Raw genomic sequence first — 24,525 nt, 5'->3', positions numbered from 1 at the left:
TTGACTTTGAAATTAATTACAGAATATTGTGGTCAATGCTTCTGATTAAATAATGGACGAAGGAATTTAGTATGAATGCATAAGCATTCATACAGTAATCTTTGCGCAACATGCATCAAGGCTGAGATTTTTTTTAAAAGGCAGAGCAAAGTTGGGTACATTGATTTTTCATCTATCCACAGCTTGAAACAGCACCTCGACAAGTTGATACATGGTATTTTCCATCCTTGCCAAATACACTGCTCTCAGTTCTGAATTGTTAAGCTCTGGATAAGTGTTATTATCTTCAACTTCACCAAGTAGTGCCATCTGACACATGCACAGTCATGCAAGATTAGAATTTAGCCAGGAGAGGAATTTTCTGTAACTGGTTTCAAGGTCAAGACATTTAAGTAGGAATGTAAAATTATTTTGTATTTGGCTATGTCACTGATTGTAATGGTTTACAGCAAGTTCAGCAGGACAGCTGTGACAGAAACTGCACCGTGAAGGAAATGGCAATGTGGGAAAATAATCAAATGAATATGAGACAGTGGATCTGATGAGCTATTTTTTTTACCTTCTGATTGTGAGGAAATGAAAGTTGATTTATTAGACATAAAAAGAGGAAAAATATCCAAATGCTTGAAATTTGAAATAAAAGCAGAAAATGCTGGGAATACATGGCAGGTCTGTCAGCATCTGGAGAAAGAGAAGATAGATTAATTTTGCAAGTAAAGATCCTTGTCAGAATTTTTATGTGCCACCCAACCTTGTCAACTTAAGGGACGGTAATAATGCTGTTTAGGTACTGAATGCACATGTACTTCCCCATACTATGTGCAGAGGCGCACATAACAGTGAGCCCCCAGCCTCAACGCTCAGTTGTGCAGGTCACTTGCGCCCAATGCACTTCAGTGCTACAGCACCAAGGATCATATTATCCGCCTCCTAATTTTAAATAAGTTAAAATGATGTGCATGAAAGTGGTCATTTAAGGGTAGGAATTGAAGTTCTGGACCAAGCCACTAGATAGCATACCCCTAGTGTCATACTTAGAGCAAGGATGCATAGGCCAAATGAGTTTTAAGGGGCAGAAATATGAGAAAAATTAGGAAAAGTAAAAGTTTATATCTCAACAAAGCAATTCATACTTTTTGTATGTTTAAACAAAAAATCTTCGGTTTACATAAGTGCATAAGCAGTTTCCACCTCAGAAGTTGTGACATTTACTTGTCTAAAAAATTATATCATCACTGAAATACTGAGATCCTGTTGCATAATATTTATAAATTCTGTTTTGATATGATTGTTGTTTAATATTGGTATCATTTTTCCAGCCAGGAACAATGATTGAATGGGGTAATAACTGGTGAGTGGCATACTAATGCTCCTGTACAATTTACCCGTCTTGTACTGTAAATACAATGTGACATTTGCATTGCAAGGTTATTTGCCAGTACTGTGTTTTTGCAATATTTTATCAATCCTTGTAGAGATAGAATGGGACTTTAAGGTTTTGAGGGATTTAACTGCTCCTGTCAGTCGTACGAGGCTTTATAAGAAGTATATTGTAAACATCGTGATGGATTGAAAGTATGGTTCTTTTAATCCTTTGATATTTGCAGTCACTGTAGGATATGGAACATAAGAACAGGTGTAGGCCATTCAGCCCTTTGAGCCCATATCCTAACCTACCGTATCCTGCAGAAAAGCTGTTAACTAGTTCCTTTACATTTCCCCTGACCTTCAAAACTATTATAATTTCTTCTTGAAAAAGCCTATCCTCGACTCCTGCATCTTCTCCACCTGATGCCCAATGTCTATCCTCATTTTTGTCTCTAAGGTTTATGAACACATTCTTATCAGCCAGTTCTGTGCTCACCTTTCCCACCCTAAGAGACTGTAGCTGTGGTATGCTCTCCATCCATGTCCTTTTCAACCGTTCTATTCTGCTCCACCACCTATCCATTGTCCACTGCCATGGGGCTGCCCTTTCTTGGTTCCACTCCTAATTCACCCAAAGTAGCTACCACATCTCTAGCAGTAGCTTCTCCTGCCACCTCAGCATGGTGAACTCAGGAACACCTTGAGGCTCCATCCTTGGCTCCTCCTTTTCCTGGTTTATATCTTACCCGTCAGCAACATTATAGTTGTGTGGTCAACTTCCACATATATACTGACAACAAGCATCTCTACTTCTCTGTCGCTACCAGTGACTCCACGACCATCTGCTATATCTGGCTGCTGACTATCTGCTGTTGGACTGCCTATTTGACGTAAAGCCATTGTCAAGACTAAAGTTATCCTGTTTAACTGCTATTAAAAACTCTGTACCCTTGGCTTTGACTCCAATCCCTCCCCTGGCTCTTGCCTCAGGCAAAACCAACCGTGCACAACCTCAGTAACTTGTTCAATCCTGGGATGAGTTTCAAACTCCATATCCTATCCATCTATCACCAAGGCTGCTTACTTCCATCTCTGCAGTTTTACCTGACTCTGCCCTTACTTCAATCCCCACCCCTACTGAAAACCCTTAGATTCAATAGTAACTTTCAACAGGAATTGGTTATACACTTGAAAAGGAAAATTTTGCAGGGCTATGGGAAAACAGCGGGGGAGTGGAACTAATTGGATAGCTCTTTATTTAATAAATTATGTAGTGAAGTTAGTGTGACAGTTTGTTCCATTTTCATTTTTGTGAGAGTATAGAGATAACGGCCCCGAATTTGCTGGTAAAATACCAGTGAATTTAATGCGCACGCCTTTATTATTGTGTAAATTGCCCAGCAGTTTGTGGCGAGGAAGAGATACCCCATGAGTTGCGAATCGCCACAAATTGCAAGACTATTTGTGCTGCTCCATCGTTAGCCTCGCAAAAACGGGAGTTCGCCATTATCCTCCGTGAGTTTCAAGAAATTGCTGCATTTGCACAGTAAATACGAATTAAACTCGTCGCAGAATGTTAGTGCTGGTACTTAACAGCACAAGGACCCTTTTAATGATGAGATTTATGTTCCCACAATGCTACTCAACCTCTATGGCCCAGAAAGGGAACAACTGAAACTGTGGAGTCTCATTCCTGCAGGTAGTAACTTGTTCTTAGAGACTTTTTAAATTTATATTTTTAAAAGTCTTTCCTTACTTTTCCTAGCTTTCTCTTTTTTTTCTCTCTCTCTCTCTCTCAATCCAATCTCTCTTTCCCTCCTTATTTCTCTCTCTTCATCTAATTTGACTCTAGTTCACCCTATTTTCTTCTATCTTTATCCTTAAATCTCATTGGTTAAGGGGATAGACCGTTGGTCCCTTCGTTCACCAAGGTCCCAGATACCCCATTAACCTCGCTATCAGCTCGCACTTCCAGCAATCTATGGTGCAAAAATTTTCAAGCCGAAGGGTGAGGGGAAAAGTAACTAACGGGACACGCCGCGAGATGCCTCACTCCAGCAAATTCTGGTCCAATGTGTTTTAGTGAGAATTTCAGCACAGATGCTCCATTCAGTTGTTTCTTGGCAATGTCCTCACTGAGGCATTATGTTTGTGATGTATTAGCTATGAGACTAACAAAATTTAATTCAAAGGAATATCACAATGCTTTGTGTATTAAATGTGTTTAAATTGTAGTGGAATTGTAAAATGAATAAACATGTTAATTGAGAAATATTGCTACCCCAAAAAAATGTGCTTTGGTTCTATACATTTCTCAGTACCCCTTTGGAATAGTTCATTTTAATATTTGACTATTGGAATAATTAATTCTAAATGTACAACAAAATATGTTTGCATATACAGCATAAAAGAAAATAATTTAAATTCTGACAAATTCAGCACTTAAAGGTGATGTAATTCACCAAGATCACAATGCAAGTGATAATTTTTTTTAAAAATCCAGACTATGTTGTTCCTGTAAATCCTTTTTTGGGTTATGCGTTTATGGAGGGATTCTATTAAAACAAATAAATTTAATGGAGAAATCCATTGCACATGCACGGTAAAGTTGCACAGTCTACCTCTGTAAAGTGAACAGGGTAGCTTGCTGCAAAACTATTCATTTGATAAGTATGTTCCATTTTCTAGAAAACCTCTTATATAAAAGCAGTTTATATAATCTAAGGAAAATAATAAGTATTTAATAATTGGACTATAGGTACAATTTTCTTAACTGGGGTTAATGCAAGTGATATACTAAATAGTTCTTGAATTTCAATTTTTTTTCTTAAGTGGCATTAGCTACGTATTGACATTGTCATTTCTCTTTTAAAATTAGGATAAGACCATATTTCCTGTTCAGATATTTTAGATAATTGTGGGCAGGAATTTTCTGTTGTATGCACTTTTATATTGAGAAAAAACACCCAAAACTACTGAAAAATTGCCTCCAGCAGGAATTTGCTAATCTTGAATTAACAACAGTTTTTAGCACCAGCATAGATACACTCAAATTGTTTCTTAAATGACAACTCAATAATGTTAAACAAAAACTTGGATTTATATAGTGGCTTTCATGTTCTGAGAACATCCCAAAGTGTAACACAGTCAGTGAGTTGCTTTTGCAGTTTAGTCACTGTTGTTATGTAGGCAAACTGAGCAGCCAGTTTGCACATAGCAAGGTCCAACAAACAGCATTGAGATGACCAGTTAATATGTTTTTGTGGTGTTGATAAGATACCGTAGAACTCCCTGCTCATCTTTGAAAATGTGCCGTGGGATCCTATACATCCACCTGAACAGGCATCTCCAACAATACAGCACTTCCTCAGTACTGCACTGAAATTAGATCATGTGCTCAAGTATCTGGACTGAGGCTTGAAACTACAACCTTCTGACTCTGAGGCAAGAGTGCTACCACTGAACAAAACTGACCCTAGTGTAGAGGCTGGATTTACTAGTACTGTGCAGAATGCCGTAGTTCACATGTATGATTCCCCATATAGTGATTTCCCAATCATAGTTGAGTCATTCAGTAGAACCAGCAATCAAGGCAAGTACTTCCCAACTGAGAGGAAGGAAGCATTTTAGAGGATAAATCATAAGTGTCATAGAAACAAGAGTAGGCCATTCAGCCCCTTGAGCCTCTTGAACCATGCAATTAGAACATGGGTGACCTGTCACTCATGCTGGCAACTAATTACTGCATTTTCCTATGCATTGGCTAAGGTAGTGGTGCGTGTTATGGAGTGAGCTAAAAAGGTCCAGAGAGGGAAATAATATACGTTGATCTTTTAAAATTCTTAGATGTAGCATTTTTGTACACGTAGCTCAAATAAATGTGTGCATTTATTGCCCATCCCTAGTTGCCCTGATAACAATTGTTTGAACAACATAATGGCACGAAGAGACAACCATGTAGTATGGTACTGGATTTATGTATAGGCCGACTTCTGCCCTGAAGGACCAGTTGGGTTTTTATGACACTCCAGCAGCTTTTCTGGTCATTTTTCAATTCAGTTTCATGACTTGCCATGGTGGGATTTGAACTCATGATTTTTGGGTTGCTAGGGTTCAGTTCTATAAACACAATACAACTGTACCTCTCTTATTTGCTTTGTATAAAAGTTTAAAATGGACATTTTGAGAGCCAATAGGATTGGCTACCAAAAACAACAAACTAACTAATTCTATCATTTAACTAACCAGAAGTTGTTAAAATACTGACATAACTATAAATGTAATCTAGTGCAATTTTATTCCAGTTGACCATAATGCCTTATACCTTCAGCTCTTATAAATAAACCCTAAATATTTGTGCCCATTTAACTTAGTGTACAAGGACGTGAGTGGAAATATGCTTCAAAGTTGAAAATCCTGTTTTAACTGTTTAAAAATTTAATGTTACAGCTGCTTTTTTGTTTGAGGATTTTGGTTGGGTGAAAGATCATTGAGGTTTTTGAGCCAGTCTCCATTCAGAATTTAAAATACTGTAAGTGTTTGTGTAAAGTGTTGTTACTGTAAAGGAATCAGATTTGAATTTTAATTTGTGCAGAACTAAACTGGATTATGAAAACTACGTGTTGAATAACTTGAAATTTCATGTGATCGGTTTTCACACTTGAATTTTGGGAAAGCTATTTAAGATATTAATCTTTATTTTGTGAATCAAACTTCAAATTTCAGAGGTCATTTTCAACAAAATTGAAATAAAGAAAGAATCATGCAATAAATGAATGTTCTAATCCCATAATTGCTTGCAATCAGTGAATTATCCATATTTTGACTTTTTAATGTTATTTAGTTTTGATTCACTTAATTTTTCACAGGGCTCGTGCTATTCGATATCGACAAGAAAACAATGAAGCAGTTGGTGGCTTCTTCTCTCAGATTGGCGAGCTGTATATGGTGCATCACCTATGGGGTAAAAAAGTTTAATCAGTCAATTACCAATTTCATATTTCTTTGCACTTTTTCTGCCCAGTAGTGCTTAGTCCTAATTGGATGTTGAATATATTCAGTCTTACTGAAGAAGAAGAAAAATCTAAAAATGAAAAAGATTTGTTTCATATGTGTAGCATTAAAGAATGATTACATCAATATTACACTGCAATAACATAATATAATGTTATAAAAGTGACTTGTGAGAAATTTACTGACCATTGGCCGCTTACAAAAAGGTAAAAGTAACCCTTGTATAACACCTATGAAATTGGGCAATTGCCCCAAGTTAAGTCTTCAGTTAAGAGACTTTGGAAAATGGACACTTACTTCATAATGCGCATGCAATCCACTCTGATCAAGAACTCTACCAAACAGAATAATTGTTATAGTGTCTTCAGAATAGTCGTTCGATATATCACAGGAATGTATGGGACCAGAAAAGGCCATTTTGTTCCATCATGCCAGCCACAGGATTCAAAAAAAATATATACAATTGCCTATGATTTTCTTGCCAAATGCCCATCCAATTCCTTAATATTACTGATGTTATCAGCCTTAGAATCATAGAAAGGTTACAGCACAGAAGGAGGCCTTTCGGCCCATCGAGTCCGTGCTGGCTCTACGCAAGAGCAATCCAGCTAGTCCCACTGCCCTGCCCTATCCTCGTAGCCCTGCAAATATTCTACTTTCAAGTCCTTATCCAGTTCCCTTTAGAAGGCCATGATTGGATCTGCCTCCACCACCCCCTCAGGCAGTGCATTCCAGATCCTAACCATTCGCTGTGTGTAAAAAAAAAAAAGTTTTTCCTCATGTCACCTTTGGATCTTTTGCCAATTATCTTAAATCTACGCCCTCTGGTTCTTGACCCTTCTGCCAATGGGAACAGTTTCTCTCTATCCACTCTGTCTAGACCCTTCATGATTTTGAATACCTCTATCAAATCTCCTCGCAACCTTCTCTGTTCCAAGGAGAACAACCCCTTGATCGCTTCCCTAGGTAGTCCATTACAAATGTTCACCACTGTCTGTGTTAAGTAGTTATAGCTAACCTGTCCATTCTCTGTCCCTCTTCTGAGTTGCAACCCATGCTCTCTCATTGTTTTCATGTCCATGATGAATGCTTTTCAGGGTTCAACTTATTGATACCATTAAGGATCTTGAATACTTCAATAGGATCTCCTCTGACTTCTCTCTTGTAGTGTGTACAACTCAGCCTCTACAGTCTGTCCTTGTAGGTCAGCTGTCTGATGCCAGGTATCAAAGGGGGTAGCCCTTGCAACTCTTCCAGTGGCATGATCTTCCTGTAATACGGTGACCAGACTGAGACAGATGGGGATGAACCAATGTCCTGTATAGCCTCAGTGTTATGTCCTGTGATTTGTATTCTATTCCATGTACAATAAATTCATGATCCAATAGCCTTATTTACCGTTGCTGCATACTGTGCAGATGATTTCAATGCTTGGGAGGATTTTAGAAATCAGCAAAGGATAACCAAAAAATTGATAGAGGGAGAAAATTGAATATGAGAGCAAACTAGCAAGAAATATAAAATAGATTGTAAGAGCTTCTAAAGGAACATAAAAAGAAAGAGATTAGTGAAAGTAAACGTGGGTCCCTTAGAGGCAGAGACAGGAGAAATTATAATGGGGAATAAGGAAACGGCAGAGATATTAAACAAAATATTTCATATCTGTCTTCACAGTAGTAGACACAAAAAACATACCGGATATGGTGGGGAATCAAGGGTCTAATGAGAGGGAAGAACTTAAAGTAATTAGGATTAGTAAAGAAAACGTTTTAGAAAAATTAATGGGACTAAAAGCTGACAAATCCTCTGGACCTGATGGTCTACACCCTAGTGTTTTAAAAGAGGTGGCTGCAGAGATAGTAGATGCATTGGTTTTGATGTTCCAGAATTCACTAAATTCTAGAATAATCCCCATGAATTGGAAGGTAGCAAATGTAACCCCGCTATTCAAGAAAGGAGGGAGAGAGAAAACAGGGAACTACAGACCAATTAGCCTGACATCAGTCATCGGGAAATTGCTAGAATCCATTATTAAGAAAGTGGTAACAGGGCTCTTAGAAAATCATAATATGATTAGATAGAGTCAACACGGTTTTATGAAGGGGAAATTGTGTTTGACAAATTTATTAGAGTTTTTTGAGGATGTAACTAGCAGGGTAGATAAGGGGGAATGAGTGGATGTAGTATATTTGGACTTTCATAAGGCATTCGATAAGGTGCCATTTAAGAGTTTGTTACACAAGATTAGGGCTCATGGGATTGGGGGTAATATATTAGCATGGATTGAGGATTGACTAACAGACAGAACACAGAGAGTAGGAATAAATGGGTGATTTTCGGGCCGGCAGGCTGTAACTAGTGGGGTGCCGCAAGGATCAGTGATTGGGCCTCAACTATTTACAATCTATATTAATGACTTAGATGAAGGGACCGAGTGTAATATATCCAGGTTTGCTGACGATAGAAAGCTAGGTGGGAAAGTAAGCTGTGAGGAGGACGCGAAGAGTCTACAAAGGGATATAGACAGGTTAAGTGAGTGGGCAAGAAGGTGGCAGATGGAGTATAATGTGCGGAAATGTGAGGTTATTCACTTTGGTAGGAAAAATAGAAATATGGAATTTTTTTAAATGGTGAGAAACTATTAAATGTTGGTGTTCAGAGGAATTTGGTTGTCCTTGTACAAGAAACACAGAAAGTTAACATGCAGGTGCAGCAAGCAATTAGGAAGACAAATGGTATGTTGGCCTTTATTGCAAGGAGTTTGTGAGTACAAGAGTAAGGAAGTCTTGCTGCAATTGTACAGGGCTTTGGTGAGGCCACATCTAGAGTACTGTGTGCAATTTTGGTCTACTTATCTGAGGAGGAATATACTTGCTTTAGAGGTGGTGCAACGAAGGTTCACTAGATTGATTCCTGGGATGAGAGGGTTGTCCTATGTGAAAAGATTGAGGAGAATGGGCCCATACCCTCTGGAGATTAGAAGAATGAGAGGTGATCTCATTGAAACATATAAGATTCTAAGAGGGCTTGACAGGTTTGATGCTGAGAGGATGTTTTCCCTGGCTGGAGAGTCTAGAACTAGGGGATATAGTCTCAGGATAAAGGGTCAGACATTTAGGACTGTGATGTGGAGGAATTTCTTCCCTCGGAGGTTCATGAATATTTGGAATTCTCTACCCCAGAGGGCGGTGGATGCTCAGTCGTTGAGTATATTCAAGATTGAGATAGATAGTGCTGTGGGGTGGGGGTGGGGGGGTTAAAACTAATTCGGCAGGAGCATGGGCACCAGGATGTAGCATTGGAAAGGAGAAACAAGGTACATGAAGGATTGGGAGAGAAAGATAACACCAGAATAAGAAATAGTACGGTATTAGGTGTGATCAGACTACGAGAGAGTACCAGAAAGTCTAAGATTGGTTTACAGCCCATGCACAAAGTGTGGTAAACAAGGTTGGTGAGTTGCAGGTGCAAACAGCCACATGGGAATATGATGATGTGACGATAATGGAGACCTGGCTCAAAAAAGGGCAGGATTGAGTACTAAATATTCCTGGATACAAGGTGTTCAGGAAAGATAGGGAAGGAAAGAAAGGAGCGGGGTTGGCAGTATTGATTAAGGAGAATATTGCAGTGATGAAGAGAAAGGATGTCCTGGAGGGGTCAAGGATAGAATCTATTTGGTTAGAGTTAAGAAACAGTACAGGTGCCATTACACTACTGGGTGTATTCTATAGGCCACCAACTAATGGGCAGGATATAGAGGAACAAATTTGCAGTGAAATTAAAGAGAGGTGCAAAAGCCATAGGATAGTGATAATGGGGGACTTCAACTAACCTAACATAGACTAGGGTATTAATAATATAAGGGGCAAAGAGGGGGTGGAATTTTTGAAGCATTTTCAGAGACCTTGACCAGTACGTTTCCAGCCCAACGGGAAGGAGGCATTGCTGGATTTGGTTTTGGGGAATGAGATGGGCCAAGTGGAGCAAGTGTCAGTGGGGGAACGTTTAGGGAACAGTGATCATAGTATCAAATGGTTTAGAATAGCTATGGAAAAGGATATGGACCACTCTTTTATAAAAAAAAAATACTCAAATGGAGGAGGGCCAGTTTCAGTGGGATGAGAACAGATCTGGCCCGGGTAAATTGGAATCAAAGATAGGCAGGCAGAACTGTAATTGAACAATGGGCGGCCTTTAAGGAGGAGATGGTTCAGGTACAGTCTAGGTACATTCCCACAAGGGAGAAAGATAGGGCAACTAAAGCCAGAGCTCCCTCGATGACAAAAGAGATAGAGAATAAGATAAAGCAGAAAAAAGGGGCGTATAACAGATGTCTGGTTGATAACACAAGTGAGAAATAGGCAGAATATAGAAAGTTCAGAGGGGAAAGGAAATAGGAGGGACAAAGAGAGAGTATGAGAATAGACTGACGGTTAACACAAAAGGGAATCCAAAATTCCCCTTATAGGCATGTAAATGGGTAGTAAGGGGTGGGACTGAGTAGGAACCAAAAAGGAGATCTACTCATGGAGGCAGAGGGCGTGGCCGAGGTACCAAATGAGTACTTTGCATCTGTCTTTACCAAAGAAGAAGATGCTACTAGAGTGTCAGTAAAGAAAGGTGTAGTTGAGATATTGGATGGGCTAAAAATTGATAGAGGAGGTACTAGAAAGGCTAGCTGTACTTAAAGTAGATAAGTCACCTGGTCCGGATGGGATGCATCCTAGGTTGCTGAGGGAACTATGGGTAGAAATTGAGGAAGTACTGGTCATAATCTTCCAAACATCCTTAGATACAGAGGTGATGCCAGAGGAATGGAGAATTGCAAATGTTATGCCCTTGTTCAAAACAGGGTGTAAGGATAAACCCAGCAACTATAGACCAGTCAATTTAACCTTGGTGGTGGGGAAACTTTTAGAAACGATAATCTGGGACAGAATTAGCAGTTACTTGGACAAGTGTGGATTGATTAGGGAAAGCCAGCACGGATTTGATAAAGGCAAATTGTGTTTAACCGACTTGATAGTGACTTTTGATGAGGTAACAGAGAGGGTAGATGAGGGCAATGCATCTTGACCTGGTGTATATGGACTTTCAAAAGGCATTTGATAAAGTGCCGCATAATAGGCTTGTCATCCAAGATTGAAGCCAATGGAATGAAGGGGGCAGTAGCAGCGTGGATACAGAATTGGCTAAGTAACAGGAAACAGAGAGTAGTGGTGAACAGTTATTTTTTGGACTGGAGGGACGTGTACAGTGGTGTTCTCCAGGGGTCGGTACTAGGACCACTGCTTTTCTTGATACACATTAATGACTTTGACTTGGACTTGGGTGTACAGGGCACAATTTCCAAATTTGCGTATGACGCAAAACTTGAAAGTGTAGTGAACAGTGAGGAGGATAGTGATGGACTTCAAGAGGATATAGACAGGCTGGTGGCATGGATGGACATGTGGCAGATGAAATTTAACGCAGAAAAATGCGAGGTGTTACATTTCGGTCGGAAGAATGAGGAGAGGCAATATAAACTAGAGAGCACAACTCTAAAAGGGGTACAGGAACTGAGAGATCTGGGGGTATATGTACACAAATCATTGTAGGTGGCAGGGCAGGTAGAGAAAGCGGTTAAAAAAGCATACGGGAACCTGGACTTTATATATAGAGACATAGAGTACAAAAGCAAAGAAGTCATGATGAACCTTTATAAAACACTGGTTCGGCCACAACTGGAGTATTGTGTCCAGTTCTGGGCACCGCACTTGAAGAAAGATGTGCAGAAGAGATTTACTAGAATGATTCCAGGGATGAGCGACTTTAGTTACGTGGATAGACTGGAGAAGCTGGGGTTGTTCTCCTTAGATCAGAGAAGGTTGAGAGGAGAATTGATTGAGGTATTCAAAATCATGGAGGGTCTAGATAGAGAGAAACTGTTCCCATTGGCGGAAGGGTCAAGAACCAGAAGACATAGATTTAAGGTGATTGGCAAAAGACCAAGGGTGATATGAGGAAATACTTTTTTACACAATGAGTGGTTAGGATCTGGAATGGATTGCCTGAGGGGGTGGTGGAGGCAGATTCAATCATGGCCTTCAAAAGGGAACTGGATAAGTACTTGAAAGGAAAAGAATTGCAGGGCTACGGGGATAAGGCAGGGGAATGGGACTAGCTGGATTGCTCTTGCATAGAGCTGGCACAGAATTGATGGACCGAATGGCCTCTTTCCGTGGTGTAACCGTTCTGATAGATTTTTGGACTCTAAGGGAATCAAGGGATATGGGGATCGAGTGGGAAAGTGAAGTTGAGGTAGAAGATCAACCATGATCTTATTGAATGGCAGGGCAGGCTCAAGGGACCGTATGGCCTACTCCTGTTCCTATTTCTTATGTATCTTATGATCTGTTAACCAATGTCCCCTGCTCCTACTCTGACATCATCATTAATACTGCTGTCAAAGATGGTGCTGTTGTATGGTGGAAGGTCCTTTTACCTGGCCGAGACTGAACGCCAACTTTCTTGTGACTACTACCACGATCCTACTACTGAACACCAAGCTATCGTTTCCCAGACTGTTGATCGCATCTCTTCTTGACATTTTCCTTCCACAGCTTCCAATCTTGATCTCCAACCCCATTCGGGACCTTACTACCTCTTCCCCAGATGCAAATAGGACTGTCCCTGCAAACCACTGGTTTCTGGAACTAATTTCCTCTTATCTAGATTCTCTTTTTTTTTTCCTTTGTCCAGTCCCAACCCCCCTGCACCTATGTCTCATCAGGTGCCTTCCCGCCCCCCCCCCCAACCTTTTCTCTCTGTCCAACTTTACTAATATCCATATTTATTTGTCTTTAGTTCTGATGAAGTGTACACACCTGAAATATCATAACCCCTCTTTTCTCTTTATAGATGCTGCCTGTTGTGTATTTCCAGCATTTTCTGTTCTTATTTTACTTTTCCAGCATTTGTACTTTTCCTCTTTTAATTTTAGCAACATTGTCTGCCTCTTTCAAATTTGGTATCAAATTGTTTGTAATGAAATTATTCTCGATGGAGTGAATTTTACTTTCACTTAGCAAACAGTTGACGATATGTTTCTTAGTTCAAAAGTATGATGGTGCTATCTCTCATTGTCTGTTTGACCTTCCACGCAGAAAGTCTGATTTGTATTTCTAACTTTTTTATCAATTCTTTAGTACATCTCTTCGACCCGACACCCTCCCCCCCCCCCCCCCCCCCCCATTAAATACCGCAGAAAGCTATTGATGAGGCATCATTGATTCAATTAAATGTCCCCTAAATTCAAAATGAGCTGACAATCGAACAGAGCATTTATACTGAATTTGGCTGCCACATGAATTTTGAATGCAGCTGGTTTTCAAATCTCTTGTAACTAAATGAAAGAAATTGGTTCCAAGCTAAAGCTAGACAAAAATACTTCATTTTTTCTCATGGTTAATGAAGCTTTCTATAGGTACATTAGTAGTAAGAGGATACTCAAGATAGGGTTGCTAAGCACTGAAGAAGGCAGACTTGTAGGAAATGACGGAGAAAGTAAGTAAATACTTCGCCTTAGCTTTCACAGAGGAAGGGGATATTCATATAGAACCACCTTGGATGGGTGTAGAACTGTTAGTGGAGGTTATTATTTAAAGATAAATTGCAGTAAAGAAGTTATTCAAACGTTAAGTAGGCAGATCACAGGAGCCTACTGGTTCAAGGAAGAAATAGCATAGGATAATTTTCCTAAAATCCGTGGAAAGTAAAATTTTACCAGAGGAATGGAGGGTGGAAAGTGTGACTCTGCTCTTCAGAAAAGGGTTTAGGGAAGCTTGTTCGGAAATTATAGGCCAGTTGTTGGTAAACTAAAAGAATCTATATTAAGAGTTGAAATTACTAAGCACTTGGAGGGACATAATTTAATTGGATCCAGCCTTGTAGAAATCTTTGAAGAAATGAGAGCAGTTAGATAAAAGAAATGCGTGGATGTGGTTTATGTGAATTTTGAAGAAGTAGTTTGATAAAGTACCACATAAGAGACATATGGCAAAGATAATAGTGCATGGAATTATGGGAAATATAGCCATACGGACAGAAATGATTAGAGAATAGAAAACAAAGGAATAAGGTTAAGTTATAGGATTGGAAAGATGTAGTGAGTGGTTTCCCACGGGGGCATTGGAGTTGTTCTTATTTACTGTATACGTAAATAACTTGGACTTGGGAATTGAAAGAACCGAATCAAAATTTGCTGATAACATTTAATCGGGCTATTGGCAAATTGTGACTAGGACTATGAAAGACTGCAGAAGGAGATAGGTAGGCTAATGAGATACGCAGATGCAGTTCCAAGTAGACAAATGTGAAGTAATACATTTTGGTGGTAAAATAAAGGAGCATCTTGAATGGTAAGATTTTAATGGAGTAGAGGGACCTTGGTGTGCAGAGACACAAGTCATTTAAAGTGGCAGTGCAAACAGTATCCTTGGTTTTGTATCTTGAGACTTTTTTTTATTCGTTCATGGGATGTGGGCGTCGCTGGCAAGGCCAGCATTTATTGCCCATCCCTAATTGCCCTTGAGAAGGTGGAGGTGAGCCGCCTTCTTGAACCGCTGCAGTCCGTGTGGTGAAGGTTCTCCCACAGTGCTGTTAGGAAGGGAGTTCCAGGATTTTGACCCAGCGACGATGAAGGAACGGCGACATATTTCCAAGTCAGAACGGTGTGAGACTTGGAGGGGAACGTGCAGGTGGTGTTGTTCCCATATACCTGCTGCCCTTATCCTTCTAGGTGGTAGAGGTCACGGGTTTGGGAGGTGCTGTCGAAAAAGCCTTGGCGAGTTGCTGCAGTGCATCCTGTGGATGGTACACATTGCAGCCACAGTGCGCCGGTGGTAAAGGGAGTGAATGTTTAGGATGGTGGATAGGGTGCCAATCAAGCGGGCTGCTTTGTCCTGGATGGTGTTGAGCTTCTTGAGTGTTGTTGAAGCTGCACTCATCCAGGCAAGTGGAGAGTATTCCATCACACTTCTGACCTGTGCCTTGTAGATGGTGGAAAGGCTTTGCGGAGTCTGGAGGTGAGTCACTTGCCACAGAATTCCCAGCCTCTGACCTGCTCTTGTAGCCACTGTATTTATGTGGCTGGTCCAGTTAAGTTTCCGGTCAATGGTGACCTCCAGCATGTTGAAGATGGGGGATTCGGCGATGGTAATGCCGTTGAATGTCAAGGGGAGGGGGTTAGACTCTCTCTAGTTGGAGATGGTCATTGCCTGGCACTTGTCTGGCACGAATGTTACTTGCCATTTATCAGCTCAAGCCTGGATGTTATCCAGGTCTTGCTACTTGCGGGAGTACGGACTGTTTCATTATCTGAGGGGTTGCGAATGGAACTGAGCACTGTGCAATCATCAGCGAACATCCCCATTTCTGACCTTATGATGGAGGGAAGGTCATTGATGAAGCAGCTGAAGATGGTTGGGCCAAGGACACTGCCCTGACAAACAATACAAAAGCAAATAAGTAATGTTGTTGAACTTTTACAAGACCTTAATTAGGCTGCAGTCATGTAGAGTGTGTAGTTTTAGGCACCCCGTTGTAGGAAGGATTTTTTTTAAGTCATGGAAAAGGTAAATTAGATTCAATAGGACTTAACCAGGAATGAAGGGTTACTTAGAACATAAGAAATAGGAGCAGAAGTAGTCCATACGGCCCCTCGAGCCTGCTCCGCCGGTCAATAAGATCAAGGCTGATCTTCAATCTTAACACCACTTTCCTGCACGATCTCCATATCCCTTGATTCCCATAGAGTCCAAAAATCTATCGATCTCAGCCTTGAATATACTCAACGAGTAAGCATCCACAGCCCTCTGGGGTAGAGAATTCCAAAGATTCACAACCCTTTGAGTGAAGAAATTTCTCCTTATTTCAGACTAAATGTCTGACCCCATATCCTAAGACTGTGCCCTCTGGTTCTAGACTCTCCAGCCAGGGGAAGGAGCATCTCAGCATCTATAACAGGCTCTTAGCATCTAGAGACTGTAAATACTTAGTTATTGGGGCATTTTCACTGGAGTTAAGAAGATTGAACGGTGACCTGAGAGAGATCTTCAAGATTATGAAGAGTTATAATGTGATAAATATTGATGGATTGTCTCCATTGGCCAGTGAGATGAAGACAAGAGAGCACATATCAAAGATAATCACAAAAAGAATTAATATGGAGGTTAGAAAAAATTCTTTACATGGAAGGTAGTTAGAATGTATAATCCTCTGCTGGCACAAACCATTATTGAATTAGAGTCCATAAGTAGTTTCAAAAGGGAATTAGATAGTTGCTTGAAAACGAGGAATATTACAAGGTGTGAACGGGAGAAAGGGATCAAACTGAGTACTCATGGAGAAAAACACTGGTGCAAACTTGGTGGGCTGAATGGCTTCTTTCTGCACTATAACACTGATTTTTTTTTCCTGGATTTTTAAAAATTTTAAACTTATTTTGAATAAACAAACAGCTAAGTAGAATCCTAGCCTTCACTGGTGTCTTCCCTTGAGCAGTCAGCGGTCAAGAGAGGTGCTGAGAATAAGCTCCAGAAACCTATTCACAGAAATGTATAAAGAGGGGAAGAATGATGGCTAATGCATTAAGAAGCTGAGCCATACAGACCAAGATGGTCACAGATTTGTACTCACCTTGTTGATCTCAGCCAGGGGGATAGTCTTGCTATTACAATTTGCCTCAGTATTCCTTGGTTAAGGAGAGAAAATGAACTAGAATTACTACTGATGATTATACAACAGCCCTTGCTATATGTGTATGCCGATGTCGGGTGAAGACAGGAATGAGCTTGGCTGCTATCTCTTCCCCTCCAGATTGAATAGATTGTCAACACTCTTTGTGTAGCTTCACATGTGAAAAATAGCCAGTTGTGCAAGGAACTAGCGTACAACTTGCTCCCATAGAACCAGCAAGAAGTCAGTGTCCTCAGAAATGGAGGACACGAGGGGAGAAAAAGGGGCGAGCAATGTTATTAATTTGGGGGGAAAGAAATGGCAACTCTTAATTGAAATTTCCGGAAGCTAAAACATAGGAACCTGTTATAATGAAGGGTTACCCACAGGAAGGTATACATGTTACTGGACAGGCAGTGATGTGTCTAGCTAGAGTAATCTGGTTTACATACAGACAAATGATTAAGCAAGAAAGATCAGTGCTGTATCTCATTTATATTGTGGGCCTCTGTGGTAGCAGTTGGAATTGTAAATAATTTACTACGTGGAATATTTTAGAAATATTAAGCTTAAATGATAGCAAAATATGAATAACAATGACAACTTATAAAGTAATATCACTAATGTTATAGTTCTGTATTGTAAAATTTGATATTTGTAGAAACTTCAAATGGCTTCTAATTTATATCAAATGGATAATAAATATTAGTTACAAGTGTAACTATTTATTTCAACTTTTTTTAAAGCTTACAAGGACTTGCAGTCAAGAGATGAAACTCGAAATTCAGCATGGCAGAAGCCTGGCTGGGATGAATGCGTATATTACACAGGTACTTTCATTGCATAATTAATGTTCCGCAGACTCTTTAAAGCTAAACCAGTGACCAGAAGAATAGGCCAAAAAGATCCTAGGTTCAGTCCCTACACTGCTGATCTAAGCCAGGACTGCAATCGCAGTGCTGCAGTTAGCTTCAGCACCCTGTGTATATTCTTTTGTTATTAGCATTCAGAATATGTAGCCATCCTTTCTGCCCTCATTTCCTCTCCTGCAGACCCATGTATCAGTGTCATTCAGCAACTCTTTCCCCCCCCCCCCCCCCCCCGCCCCGTCATCCCCCTATAGATGCTTACTTCTGACAAATGAATGCATTTCTGAGTGGTTAATGTCCCTCATGACTGCCAGTCAGAGTCTGCAGCTGCATTCCCCATAAATCTGACATTGATTATTTTTAAACAATGACTGACCTTGACCTTCCTTTTGTTAGCCCGCATTTTGAATGGAAATTCAGGATATAAACACCATTGCTTTATTATGAAAAGCAATTAACAAGGCCTTCACAATACTGATTTGTTTTTCATTATACACTTTGAGCTGTGTGGAAGACTCAAGAAGAGTAGTAATGATGGCCGAAAACTTTGACACTTTCTATTATTCTTTCTCATCTGTTTACTTGCATCCATTTTTTTGTGAAAATTAACACCCAGAAGAAAACGCACCTAAAACTTTATTGATTGGAGACAAAGCAATATGTGGTTATGATTCAGTAGGATAGGAATTATAGATGGTTATGGATAGCACAGTAAAGAACTATATATACGGAGTGATTAGAAGAATATTTTACTTATGATTTAGGAGCTGTTATATCACAGCAACAATAAATAGTATAATTTAGTCTCCTGTCTCAGCAAGAGAAACTTCTGCATTGATCTTAACAAATTATTAAGTCCACATTATGCAGCATCTATGTGTTTTCCTTGGTGATAAAAGGAATGACTTGAATAGCACGCTTTTATGGTGTTCAAATCATTTTCAAATATGCATTCATTTAAAGCTTTCAAATGAAGCACAATGGTACTGAAAAATAGCAATACTGAGTGCAGCTGCACCTGTGCAACACTAGTTTGGAATTGAAATTTGTTAAAATTTGATCGGAATTGGTTGCTTGACCCTTTGATGATTAGGGTTGCATTTTTACATGAAGTCAACATATTTTAAATGTTTGCCCATTGAATCTGGATTCCAAATAGTCAAACAAGTTTTGATTTAAAAAAAATAACTTTAGATCAATTGTTAATGAGAAATAATCTTCAGTGAACACCAGCCTGCAATATTTACCTGTTGATGTACAACAGGATGCACAATATCTAGGCAAGTGTGTGTGTTCAAGTATCTACATAAATTAGTTACAGACGGTCTTCTTTTGTACAGTGCCACTCATTCAGCGCATGGATTCCAGGATTATGATTCCACTGAAGATTTCTCCACTTCAGTAGAGCTCAACTTGGAACACCTTTCAAAGAAAGTGAATGACTTGTGTTTTGTCTTAATACATGAGGAAAAAGTTAACGGGTTACTGACATGAGTCCGTCCTTGTCATGATTTAAATAAGTATTTTAACTTCAAAACGTTTTATCAAATTTACAGAAACACTTCTGAAGCTAAATGTCAATTACTAATAACAATATTTTCTTTCTGAAGCCCTAAGTTAAAATTACAATATTAGATGTTTAAAATCCTGAATGTTTGCCTTCAATTTTATTGTCCTATTTCTGTTGCACTCCCCTCCTCCACCTCTGGACTGTTCCATTAATGGTGGCATGTTTCTTACTTCATCTGTTCCACTCATATTACCCAGTGCAATGGTTTTTGAAGGCAGTAAATTTAAGGTATAAATTCAGTTTTTTTTTTGTGTCCCACTGTGCAGCATCATGACAATTTATGCCTGGTACTTGCAAATCTGTTTGAACGCTAATATTTGATAGTAAACCAGTCACAATCATTAAGGTGGGGGAGTAGGAAACTCAAATCCTTAGCAATCAGGATTCCCTCCAAAACATTGATGATCCCCATTTAATAAGGAACTCATCAGTTGTCACAATTTTTAATGTGGTTAGTCAGGGAATTACTTTTTAAAACAATATTATTATTAGTTTTTGTGGAAAAACAAATAGTACTCTTGTGCTGTTTCTCTGATATTAGGGATTCAACGGTGTATGATACAATAATAGGTTATTTGTGATTTTCTTTGGATGCTTTATACTGCTGTAGGTGATGCATGTGTAATCACTGTACAAAATTGTACGCTTACAATGTCATTTTTTTAAACCGGTTTTGTCGTGTGCTTATTTTTAAAATGGCACCGTTATGTATAGTTTCTAGGATTTACAATAATTCAGTAAATCTAATAAATGAAAGAAATCTGTTTCTAAGTCATTGGTCAACAGTCAGGCTATAATACCCGGTACAGTCTGAAGGCTGTAATAAACTTGATTTGCAACATTTGTGTTTATATTGCCTGTGTATTTTGTAAGACAAGGAAACATAAAGTAGAGTTTAGCAAATCTGTTTGAACTCTAATATTTGGTAGTAAACCAGTCACAATCGTTTAAGGTGGGGGAGTAGGAAACTCAAATCCTTCCAAGATAAGTAAGATTATCTTTTTTTCAATTATTGAATCTGTGAATCCACTTACATATAAAGTGGAAGATGATGACTTTATCAGAAAGATTAAATGTGGAATAGAAGGAACAAACTAAAATGAACAGGTTCAAGATATAGCTATCCATGTGCAAAAAGTATGTTAACAGCTGATACATGGAAGACTGAGCTAACTGAGGAACATGATTCAAATAAGGTTGCCTGAAAAAAGAGCCATGTTCTGTATAATTTGTTGTCTGAATTCCAAAAAGTCCTGCAGCCTGCCAAAACTAGTAAGTTGAAAGTAATGGTATTCACTTAATGGGCTGATAGGGGTAGAGTAGGTGTTAGGTTTGTGGTCTGACAGCAGGTGGAACATAGCCTGTGTGAACATTCTCAGTGCCTTACTGAGCCCATCTTTCTCACCAAGTGAGGAGCCATAGATATTTACACAAAAAAGGTTGGTGGTAGTGGCTATGTAAGAATTGTTTTTTAAATGAAAAATAGAAGTTTACATAGAAGGAGGCCTTTTGGCCCATCATGAATGTGCTGTCTCTTTGTTAGAGAAATTCTAAACTCATCCTACTGCCCTGATCTTTCCCCATAGACTCTGTATGTTCTCCTGTTTCAAATGTGAATCTGCACTTTAAAGGATGCAATGGTTTCTACCTCATCTACTCGTTGTGACAAGGTATTCCATTCTCCAACAACTTTGTGTGAAGAAGTTATTTAAAACCACCCTCCTGACTGACTATTTTAAATTGATGACCCCTTGCTGCTAGCAGATTAACTGCAAAGTTAACTTTGTACTGTTTGAATTGAATGAGTGGCTTAGAGAACCATGTGAATCCCTATGACAACATGTAGTCTTCCAGATATCAGAGGCTTCTTGAGTTGCAAGCGGGTAATTAGGTGAGATGCTGACTTAAGTTTTTGCTGAGAGAAGGGAAATGGAGTCAATTTGCCCAAAATAGGAGTTCAATGCTTTTGACAGAGTAGAACTGAATCTGCAAGATCAAGTAGGTAAGTGAAAATTAGTTTTAATTGATTAAGTCTAGAGTGTCTTAGAAATAATAGGATTGGAAGGAGGGCTAGCAATGTATGCAGCATGTATGATGTGGGATATCATGGGTATGCAGTGTATTCAGGAGGAGTACATATGCATGGAATGTCAAAATTATGTTGGAGGACCAGCTGCTATACTCTGCTACACATGTGGGAAGGAAGGATTTCTGGAAGACATATTCCAGAAGGTGATTACCCAATAGAGAGAAGTAGAAAAAAATTGAGATGGCCTTCACTTCAGGGCAGCTGAGGCTCAGGAGGACCTGCTGCAGGCAACTGTGCAGTTGCAAGGTCAGCCTGCCTTGGCTGCTTTATCCCACGTGTGCAAGCATCTGAGGGGGGTGACAGGAGGGCAGACACATGATACTATCTTGAGAGAGTACACCTGCCAGACAACTAATACTGGGCCCTGGATCCGACTTGCCACTAATCAAGAAGTAAGCGGACCACGGTAGTGTGTCGTAACTGCGGCATGTGGGCATTGGTGGAGACCAGCAAGATCCAGAGTAACCACATCTGCAGTAAGTGTCTGCAATTCCAGAAACTTCGGCTCAGAGTTGTTGAGCTGGAGTCTGAGCTGCAGACATGGTGATGCAACAGGGAGGAGGAGAGTTATCTGGACACTTTGATCCAGGAGGCAGTCACGCCCCTTAGGTTAGGTAGTGGTTTAGGTTTGGTCAGTGGTCAGGGACAGGAGGCTGTGACTGCGAAACAAGCAGGTAAGGGGACCCAGGATGCAGTGATGGAGGAGCTTCAGCCTTTGACCTTGCCCAACAGATACAAGGTATTTGCTACCTGTATGGATCAGATCAAAGACTGCAGGGAGGATGAGAAAACTGACCATGGCACATGGTACAGGGGGCCATTCAAATGGGGGGGTAGAAAGGAATGTGGTAGGGGATGGTATAGTCAGGGGGATAGATACTGTTCTCTGCCCCGAAGGCTGTGTTGCCTGCCCAGAGCCAGGGTTAAAGACATGACATCTCGTGGCTGGAAAAGAACTTGGAGCATGAGGGGGAGGATCCAGTTGTTGTGGTCCACGTAGGAAACGACGACAGGTAGAACTAGGAATGAGGTTCTACTGAGGGAGTTTGAGGAGCTAGGGTCCAAATTAAAAAGCAGAACCTCAAAGATGGTAATCTTTGGATTGCCACCAGAGCCACGTGCAAATTGGCATAGGGACAAACAGATTAGATGGTTAAATGCGTGGCTGAAAGATTGGTGCGGGAAGCAGGGGTTTCAATTCATGGGGCACTGGCACCAGTACTGGGGAAAGAGGGAGCTGTTCATTGGGACAAACTCCACTTAAACCGGTTGCAGGGTGACCAAGGTTAGGAACTAAATATTCCAGGGTACTTGACTTTTAGAAAAGACAGGCAAAATGGAAAAGGAGGGGGGTGGGGGTAGCCCTGATAATAAAGGATGAGATAAAGACAGTAGTGAGAAAGGATCTTAGCTCAGAAAATCAGGATGTAGAGTCAGTATGGGTGGAGCTAAGAAATAACAAAGGGCAGAAAGCACTGGTGGGAAGAGTTTACAGGCTCCCTAACGGTAGTTATAGTGTTGGACAGAGCATGAGTCAGGAAATTAGAGGAGCATGTAACAAGGGTAATGCAATAATCATGGACATTAATCTTCATATAGACTGGGCAAACCAAATTGGCAAAAGTAGTTTGGAGGATGAGTTCATGGAATGCATCTGAGTCAGTTTTCTAGAACAATATCCTCGAGGAACCAACTAGGGAACAGGATATTTTAGATCTAGTATTGTGTAATGAGACCGGATTAATTAGTTATCTTATAATAAAGGATCTTCTGGAGAAGAGTGATCATAATATGATAGAATTTCATATTGAGTTTGAGAATGATGTAACTAGGTTTGAAACTCAGGTCTTAAATTTAAACAAGGCCAATTATGTAGGTATGAGGAGCAAGTTGGCTAAGGTAGATTAGGAAATTAGATTAAAAGATATGATGGTAGATAAGCAATGGTGAACATTTAAAGAAATAATTCATAATTCCCAATGAATATACATACCCTTGAGGAATAAAAACTCCACAGGAAAAGTGATCTAACCGTGGCTAACTAGAGAAGTTAAGGATAGATTAGATTAAAAGAGGCTTACAATGTTGCCAAAACAGTAGCAAGACTGGGGATTGGGAGGGTTTTAGAAATCAGCAAAGGGTAACCAAGAAATTGATAAAAGAGGGAGAAAATAGAATGAGAGTAAACTAGCAAGAAATATAAAAACAGATTGTAAGAGCTTCTGCAGGTATATTAAAAAGGAAGAGATTAGTGAAAGTAAACGTGGGTCCCTTAGAGGCAGAGACAGGAGAAATTATAATGGGGAATAAGGAAACGGCAGAGACGTTAAACAAAATATTTCATATCTGTCTTCACAGTAGAAAACACAAAAAACAAGGGTCTAATGAGAGGAAGGAACTTAAAGTAGTTAAGATTAGTAAAGAAAACATTTTAGAAAAATTAATGGGACTAAAAGCCGACAAATCACCTGGACCTGATGGCCTACATCCTAGTGCTTTAAAAGAGGTGGCTGCAGAGATAGTGGATGCATTGGTTTTGATCTTCCAGAATTCCCTAGATTCTAGAACAGTCCCCATGGATTGGAAGGTAGCAAATGTAACCCCTCTATTCAAGAAAGGTGGGAGAGCGAAAACAGGAAACTGTAGGCCAGTTAGCCTGACATCAGTAATAGGGAAAATGCTGGAATCTATTATTAAGGATGTAGTAACAGGGCACATAGAAAATCATAACATGATTAAGCAGAGTCAACACCGTTTTATGAAGGGGAAATTGTGTTTGACAAATCTATTATAGTTTTTTGAGGGTGTAACTAGCAGGGTAGATAAAGGGGAACCAGTGGATGTTGTATATTTGGGTTTTCATAATGCATTCGATAAGGTGCCACACAAGAGGT

General features: G+C 39.8%; 1 protein-coding gene across 1 annotated transcript in view; it reads left to right on the top strand.

Moving 5' to 3' along the window:
* Positions 1 to 20,383, top strand: part of nipsnap2 (nipsnap homolog 2) — a 35,322-nt gene extending 14,939 nt beyond the window's left edge. The window contains exons 7-10 of the mRNA XM_068008141.1: positions 1,320 to 1,351; positions 6,237 to 6,331; positions 17,850 to 17,933; positions 19,313 to 20,383. Coding sequence (XP_067864242.1) covers positions 1,320 to 1,351; positions 6,237 to 6,331; positions 17,850 to 17,933; positions 19,313 to 19,377 — 276 coding nt within the window. The 3' untranslated portion in view covers positions 19,378 to 20,383. The remainder of the gene's footprint in view (positions 1 to 1,319; positions 1,352 to 6,236; positions 6,332 to 17,849; positions 17,934 to 19,312) is intronic.
* Positions 20,384 to 24,525: the final 4,142 nt, after the last annotated feature.

Source organism: Heptranchias perlo, chromosome 28 (genome assembly GCF_035084215.1).
Source record: "Heptranchias perlo isolate sHepPer1 chromosome 28, sHepPer1.hap1, whole genome shotgun sequence".
Classification (NCBI taxonomy): domain Eukaryota; kingdom Metazoa; phylum Chordata; class Chondrichthyes; order Hexanchiformes; family Hexanchidae; genus Heptranchias; species Heptranchias perlo.
Note: the sequence above shows the minus strand (reverse complement) of the source record. Positions and strands in the feature narration are given on the sequence as shown.